Genomic DNA, 8,298 nt, shown 5'->3' with positions numbered 1-8,298 from the left:
GTATGGCCCACAGTCCTCACATGCCCTCTGGATAGATTTAAAATGTAATTGTATGTATGGCCCACAGTCCTCACATGCCCTCTGGATAGATTTAAGATGTAATTGTGTGTATGGCCCACAGTCCTCACATGCCCTCTGGATAGATGTCTCAGCTCAACAGCTGGTGCTGGTTGGCACTGTCAAGGGGGGTCTGGGTTAGCATGCGGCCTCAGTTTCCACATTCTCTGTGCCACCCCCCTCTTAGTTCACTGAGGCTGTGAGAATCTCAGTTGATCCACCAGCTCTACTCTCGGGGACTATTAACTCTGTTCAATTTTCTCAGCCTGATTTTTTTTCCCCTCTTGTTCTGAGCTTAAACACGTCTGCAAGGAGAAGAAGGAGGCGGGGGGAGAAAATAAAGTGAACAATCCAATTCAAATTGTCTACAGCTTTAAGTTGGGTACATTTTGTTTTAAATGTACAATTTGTTCTTTCAACCCTACGGTCTTTCCAGTCTCCGGTTCTTCTCCTTGAAGAGCCCAGGGACCCTGCACATCATGCCTAGACTCTGTCTGTCCGTGGGGGCAAAGTGACCCTTGCTCTTCTTCCTGTGGTTCCTTATGGTGGTGGTCAGGTTGGACACTTTGTCACAGGCTCACACACTACTTCCTGTGGCTGTGTGGCCTTGCCACAGGGGTGACTGTGACAGTTTGTCATCACAGGCTGCCTGAGGCTTCATGTAGAACAGACCCAGCCTGGAATAAGGGTCACAGGCATGGGGAGTGTGTCCATCACTTCTGCACATACTCTGACCTCCGTGCTTTGTTTGGCGACCCACAGACGACATGGCCTTCGATGTATCCTGGTTTGCTGTACACTCCTTTGGTTTGGACAAAGCTCCAGTCCTTCTGTCCTCCCTAGACCGGAAGGGAGTCGTGACTACAGGCCAGAGGGACTTCAAGAGTACTCTCAGCCTGGAGCGAGTGAGCGTGCTGGAATTCTTGCTGCAAGTGCATGGCTCTGAGGACCAGGACTTTGGCAACTACTACTGCTCTGTGACTCCATGGGTGAGGTCTCCAACAGGTTCCTGGCAGAGAGAGGCCGAGATCCACTCCAGGCCTATCTTTATAACTGTGAAGATGGACGGTGAGCTCTGTTGCCGGCTGAATTATCTCCTTCTTGCATTTCGCTACGGCTCATAGAATCCAGGTTTCCATAGTTTGGTGCAGCTTGTTTTTCATGTAGGGCCTTGCTTGGGCCAAAGAAGTTTTGTTTGTTGCAAGCTTTGCAGTCCGGGCCTGGTGACACCCCTGGGAAAGGATTGTGGGAGCCTTGGCCTTCAGTGGTCTGTGGAAACCTGTTTCACTGTCTCCTAAGGTTGGCATGGCTTCTGCCATGTGGGGGCAGAGAGGCCTCCAGGGGAGGCGGAGATTAAAGACCGCCTACTCTTGCCCACCTGCTGCTTTTTCTTTTGGAGATGTGATCTCATGTGGCTCAAATTCACTGTCTAGCCCAGGACTGGCCTCAAATTCCTGATCTTTCCACTTGAGCCTCCCATCACATATTGTTTTACTTCTAGAAAAAGAAAGGCTCCCCCAGAGCCACTAGCGCAGAGTGGGGACCTCTTAGAACCCCAAGATGGGAGAGTGTCTCTTAGCTTTTCTGACCCATACCAACTCCACCCCAACCGGGCCAACAAACCCAATCAGATCTCGGCCCCTTGAGCACCTCAGAGCTGGACACTTGTCCCTTTATTCCCAAGAAACATGTCTGCCCTGTGAAAGCTTCAGAAAGTTACGCCATTTGGAACAACTCCCCGGAGAGAATTGATTCCAGATGCTCGGCGGGTCAGGAGAAGCCTGGACCAAGAGTGGTTTTCCCTAGCAGCAATCGGTTTTCCCTAGCAGAGGGGCCTTCCCACCCCAACTCCTCCAGCAGCAATCGGTTTGAGGAGAGGGGCCTTCCCACCCCAACTCCTCCAGCAGCAATCGGTGTGAGGAGAGGGGCCTTCCCACCCCAACTCCTCCAGGTCACTGAGTCTTTCTGTTGAGTGACCTTTCCTGAGAAGTCCACTTCTAGTCACCACTGACGAAAGCAATGACTAAGCAAAGAAACAGTGTCACCCAAGTCCGTTTGGTGACTCCGTGACTTTATTAGTGTTACAGGAGTATGGGCAGCATACAGGCAGCTATACCACTGAAGAAGAATCATGTCCCGTCCCCACCACACACACACACCAGTAATTACCAACCACTTCTCTATTGGAGTAGAGGGCCTCATGAGCCGCTCCTCCACTCTCCCCAAAAGGGGAGCATTAGTAAACCTGTCTAATAGAAGGTAAGCAGAGCCAGTCTGACTTGAAGATGGAGACAGCCATGCCCTACCGGGAGGACAGAGTACCACAATACTTTCTGGTCCACATCCTGAAAAAAATGGTGACATTAGTCTCCCATGGGGCTGTTATGAAAATTAGATCGTTCCAAACATTAAGGACCTGAGTGGAGGCAGCATCTACACAAAATGCTGGAGCTTGCTGGGAGGGAAGATGTCGCTCCTGGGGTGGGATCTAAACTCCTGTCATCTCTGCCTCATTTGCATCTAAACCCCGCTTGAAGTAACTCCATATGAAAACCCAGATTTACCAAACAAGGAAGGGAGTGATTATTCACTTTGCTCGATAATTTACTATAGTGTTACTTAAAATAGCATCCTTAGTACACTTCAGTTATTCGATGCATAGAATTGATTTATTCAGGTTTTTTTTCCTTTAAGGATGCATCTGCTGCTCAATGTGTGGTGCCCTTATACTGACTTTTAAAATCAATCTCCTGCCAAAACCCTAAAAGGAAGTTGACATTCAAAGGCATCAAGTAAAATCTCTTTACTGTGCCCCCCCCCCACATGCCCAGCTCCGAAGAGCTGAGTGGGGGCATGGGCTCATTTCTTCAATATAACTGGACTACTCCTTTCTGAATCCTGTGCCAGGTGCAGGATCTGGGGAGCTCTGGTCTCTGCAGAGACCCGATGAGTAGGGGTGGGGGACACAGATAGGTTGTGGGGGGGTGACCAGTGCTCCCTAGCACCCTCCCTCTCAGCACTAACCCTTTCTCTTTCTCTCTTGTGTTCAGTGCTGAATGCCTTCAAGTACCCGCTGCTGATCGGCGTGGGCCTGTCCACAGTCATCGGACTCCTGTCCTGTCTCATCGGGTACTGCAGTTCCCACTGGTGCTGTAAGAAAGAGGTGCGAGAGACGCGTCGGGAGCGCCGCCGGCTCATGTCCATGGAGATGGATTAAGCAGCGGAGATGGAGGGACAGAGGAACAGTGTAGGAATGGCGGGGGTGAGAAGAGGACCAGTAATACTTTACAACCAAGCGTGTTACACTAAAACCAGTCCTCTCTAATCTCAGGTGGGACTTGGCGCTCTCTCTTTTCTGCATGTCAAGTTCTGAGCGCGGACATGTTTACCAGCACACGACTCTTCTTCCCACGGCACTTTCTGATACGTAACAATCGAGTGTGTGTTTCCCTAGCTGCAGCTTTTCAACGGTTAACCCTGGTCTAATTAGTTTCCTCCTAGCGGCTTCTCAACCCTCCATTTGTGTGTGTTGATCGCTTTTGATTTGAGGGATTGTGGTGAGGAAGGCTGAAGGTGTTCAGAGTTGGTCATCGCGGGTGAGCGGTACCTGCCCACCTGAGAGCTAGCATCCGGATGCAAGGGGCTGGCATCTGTAGAGTTGCTACCTGCTGCTCTCCATGCTGGCCCAGAGCTGATAAAGACCTGCACCAAAGGCAAGCTGTGGTTTTGACTACCCTGCCCAGTCCCCATTTTCAAGAGTTTAAACTGTATTAGAACCTAAACTCAGCGTCTGTGACTTCTTGATTCCTATGCCCTTTGTGCTTTCCCCCCTTCTCCACCCTCTTCTGTTTTCGGGTTTGTTTCTGTGAGAGTGAGGAAACGGCAGCCCTGGAGTCTAGAATCTGGCTTTCCACCAAGCACCTTATTTTGCCACCTTAGCCTTAAGAATGAGTATGAAGAAAAATCCACTGCCACCTCTGTTCAGGGCAGAAGGTCTGTGAGCAAGAGGACACTGGGGCCAAGGAAAGGAATAGATGCTCTCTCTTCCTCACAGCTCAGGGGCCACTGCGCTCCAGAGACCCCAGGGGAGGGGAGGAGCTGAGGGCATCGGAGTTACACAGCTGAGCCAGGTGCCCTGTCCCTTCATGAGAGGCACTGTCGCTGGTCACCACAGGACCTGCATGGGAGCCACAGTGTGCCACACCCTTCACTTGCCTCGCGAGCTTCTCCACACAAAAGCAGATTGCTGCCTACAATACTGACTGACTGCAAGGAATCAGAAATTGCTTAGAGCAAGTGTGTGTTTTCTGTGACCTTTTCAGTCCTTGAAGTCCTTTAAAGATCCCTGCAGGGGGTAGTGAAGAGGGGTATATTTTGAGGATGTTTGCCTTCCTATTAGGAATATGAAGGGAACCCAGCAATTTACTGTCATGTGAATGGCCTGTAAAATCAGGTTGAGAGCAGCTGGCTCTGCTTGACTGGGCACAGCAGGAATTAGGACATCAGGCGGACACACCTTCCAGGTCTCCATCAGGGCCTCAGCCACCCAGTCTCAGCCTAGCACAGCACTGGGCACCCACAAGCCTCCCCTGGGTACCAAGGCTCACTGCCAACTGATGCCCTCGCTTGTCCCTCTGGCTCTGAAGGATTTGACACTGTTGTCTTCCAAAGGGGGGAAAGATTCCTCCGTTTTGAGCAATAAAGTAATATAAATAGATGGCCATTCACGTGCAGCTCTTTGTCACCATGGGCCAGGATGAGCTGAGCCCCCCTCCATGTGGCCCACGGTGGCTTTTGTGTTCACCATCCAGTTTCCTCTGCTTGTTTTGCCCACCTGGGGACTGCTCTGCTCCTGTGCTGAGATTCTGAGCCGGTGGGTCCAAGCGGGTCCAGCCCAGGTAGATCCAAGTGTAGAGCTAACAAGAAGAGACAGCAGTTGCAGCCCATGCAACAAGAGAGGCCAGAGGAAGAGGGGGGTCTTGACAGAATCGGGCGTTTCTATATGTCACTTCCTTAACCGCTAGATCAGAGGTGGGGTACAGGTGACTATACAAACAGGAATTAGGGGAGTAGAGCCAGGTACTTTTTTAGTTCCAGCCTTTGAGTCCTGCAGTTACTGAAGAAGACTCAGGGTCATTGTCGTGCTGTCCTCCTTAGGAGAAGGACTTAGCCTTGGGTGAGACAGGCCCTGGGTGCACATAGAGCCGCTGGCAGGCCAGAGCAGGCACCTGATGGTGAGACAGATGAGTGTTCAGGCCTGCTTTCCCCTTTCTCAACTGGTGTTGAGATTTGAGCCTGAGTGGCTGAGGCCCTGGCCTTCATGCCCAAACCCCCAAACTGCTTAGGGCTGGGAGAGGGGCCAGAAGCCCCAGGACCTTAGTTCCTTTTGGGACTATCAACGTTCTGGGATGTGAGTCTTTGTGGTCAAACACTCTTGATATACCAAATAGGGTTCCCCCTGAAGTGTTCTTCCTGAGCCCCGCCCACTCCCCTGAAGTACTGGTGTGACGGAAGGGAAGGCTGAGCCAGGCCTTGGCAAATGAAATTGCACTTCTTAAAGAGAAACTTTATAGAAGGTTGGGTTTTTTTTCCCCCCTCGTTGCAAAAATTCCCCCTCCCGCCCCCGAAAGAGCCTGAGCTCCATTCAGATCGAAGCCTAGAAATTACTTCAAAGTGTTTACTTTATGATGTTTACACACACGATTCACTTTTTTAAAAATAAGAATAAGAAAAATGCAAACTCTGGCTTTTTAACAACTTTTCAGATTTTTCCTGCATGGGATCTGCTGGCACCCTGACTCACCAGCTGGATCAAATCCTCATTAAGAAATGTCCCGATGTGTGTCTCCTCCCCTCCCCCCAGCCACAGGGCTGCCTCCTGCCCAGACCTCTGTCTATTTCTCTGGGGGCTTTTGCCTCCTGCTTTGCAGACCGCCTGCAGCCATGATTTTGTTACGGCACCTGTGAGCCAAAGACTGCACCTTTGGAGCAGGAACACTAAGCAATACTACACGACTCGCTACTTTCGGGGGATTTTTTTTTTTTTTTGACAACAGGAAGAAGGGAACTAGGGTTTAGGTGAGTTCTCCTCCGCTGTGTGACCATATTCTCAGTGACACACATGTGTGCAGCTCACTAGGAGAACAAGGTTGGGTTTCTTTTCTAGTGTACTACACGAGAATCTGCAGACTTTTCCGTAGACAAAGAGGTCTTGTGTATTTTCGTCCATATCCAATGTTTTACAAACTAATTGTGTTGTTTTATACTGTGGCCACAAATATTATGCAATGCACCATTGGTTTTTGTTTTTTATTTCATTAAAGGACGTTTAATTTAAATTGAAGTTGTGTGTGGAAGTTGATACTGGCTTCTGTGGGCCTCTCCTCTCACCGGTAGGAGGAATTGTGGCCGATTCCAGGTGCAACGGCAGCATCATCGGCTTTCTCAAGTCCTGTAAAAGCACTGTCAGGCTAGGGAGGTGGTTCAGGCAGTAAAGTCCTGGCCTTGCAGGCACGGGGACTGGAACACAATCCTCTGGACACATGGGGGTCCTGGGGTGGGGGCTGGAGAAATGGCTCCATGGTTAAGAGCACTAGTTGCTCTTGCAGAGGATCCCGGTTCAAGTCTCGCACCCACATGGTGGCTTTGGCCGTCTGTAACTTCAGTTCTAGAGGATCTGATGCCCTCTTTGGCTTTCTGTGGGCACCATGTATGCATGTGGTGCACATACACATATGCAAGCAAAGCACACATAGACATTAAAGACTAAGATCTAAAATATCTATGAAGCGGGGTATGGTAGCACACACGTCTGGTACTAAGTAAGTGGCAGGGATGGGTAGTTTCCTACCAGTGAGAGACAGTGCCTCAAAAACAAAACAAAATGTGGACAAAAGTAGAGCTGGTTCTGCCCTCCACATGTACACACAAGACATACACACACAGACAGCGGTGTGTATTCTGACCTCCAATGAAACAGCTGCATTCCGGGGAGAGTCCATTAGAGTTCTCTATAGGAACATAACATATAAAATGAATAAACACACACATAAAAGGGATTTATTAGACTAGCTTACAGGTCGTGGGTGTCCAGCTAGCCAGCAATGGCTGTCTACAAGCAGAAGGTCCAGGTAATTGTTCAGTCTATGAAGCTGGGTGTCCCAGCTGATCTTCAGTGTATGCCAGAATCCCAAAGAAGTCGGCTCTACTGCCAGTGATGGGATGGACTTGGCAACAAGAGCAAGCGTCCTTCCTTCCTGTCCTTTGTACAGGCTGCCACCAGAAGCTGTGGCCCCAATTCAAGGTGGCTCTTTCCACTTAAAAAATTCCAGATTAGAGTTTGGTCTTCCCATTTCAAATGATTTAATTATAAAAAACGTCCCTCACAGGGGTTTCCAGCTGCTTTGGTTTTAGTCCCAGATGTAGTCAAGTTGGCAACCAAGAATAGCCATCACATCCATGATAAGGTTCCCAGCGAGCAGAAAGGTGTAGGGGTGAGAGCCTGTTGCTCGCCCCCCCCCTTGTCCCCTGCTCAATTCCCATGACCTTTAGCAGTCTCTCTTCTAGGAATGAGAAGTTGGAAACCATCCATCTTTGCAGAGGAGGAAACACTCACATTCTCTGACCAGACAGACTGCAACAGGTGGTTTTTCTGACTTACTTTGAGGTTCCAGCTCTGCAGCATAAGAACCACACTCTTCCCCCAGCAGATCTGGGCAGGAGCAGGCACCTGCAGCCCCCTTCCTGCATTGTTCCAGCTCTGCAGGCACCCGCAGCCCACCTCCCGGGCTGACATTCCTCTAGGCCTTGCTTTGTACCCTGTGTTTCTGTGTCCCGTTTAGTAACCACCTCACGTGAGTTACTCAGACGGAGCATATGCCGCTCACATCCTGCGGTTCAATGATCTGCTGTCAAAATGGCCTGTCATTACATTCTCTCCAGTCCAAACCCTGCTACAGGCGGAGCCTGGCTTGGGCAACTCTACTGTTACTGAAATGGTTCCTTCCCAATGTCAAAAGCAAAACAAACTTTCTCACACACCTGCTGCCATGTGCTCAGGCACTGCTGAGGCTGGCCACCTGCCATGGGCCTGCCCCTGGGCCTTTTCTCACAGGTTGCTGCAGAAATCTGTCTAACTTGACCTGCTCCAGGCTCCAGGGATGCAGCTCTGCCGTGGTCTAAGAGGCTACCTGACAGATGTTCTGGTAGTCTGATGGTACCAGGAAGATGGGGGCATTCACG

The 8,298-nt window shown here is 50.3% G+C and overlaps 1 protein-coding gene across 1 annotated transcript in view; it reads left to right on the top strand.

Annotated features, from left to right (window-relative positions):
- Ptgfrn (prostaglandin F2 receptor inhibitor) overlaps positions 1-6,389 on the top strand; it is a 70,491-nt gene extending 64,102 nt beyond the window's left edge. Inside the window, exons 8-9 of the mRNA XM_005357104.3 lie at positions 820-1,125; positions 3,108-6,389. Of these exons, the coding sequence (XP_005357161.1) occupies positions 820-1,125; positions 3,108-3,274 (473 nt within the window). The 3' untranslated portion in view covers positions 3,275-6,389. The remainder of the gene's footprint in view (positions 1-819; positions 1,126-3,107) is intronic.
- The last annotated feature ends 1,909 nt before the right edge of the window (positions 6,390-8,298 follow it).

This window comes from Microtus ochrogaster, chromosome 21, assembly GCF_000317375.1.
Source record: "Microtus ochrogaster isolate Prairie Vole_2 chromosome 21, MicOch1.0, whole genome shotgun sequence".
Taxonomy (NCBI): domain Eukaryota; kingdom Metazoa; phylum Chordata; class Mammalia; order Rodentia; family Cricetidae; genus Microtus; species Microtus ochrogaster.
The sequence above is the reverse complement of the archived record's forward strand: the minus strand, read 5'-3'. Positions and strand labels throughout refer to the sequence as shown.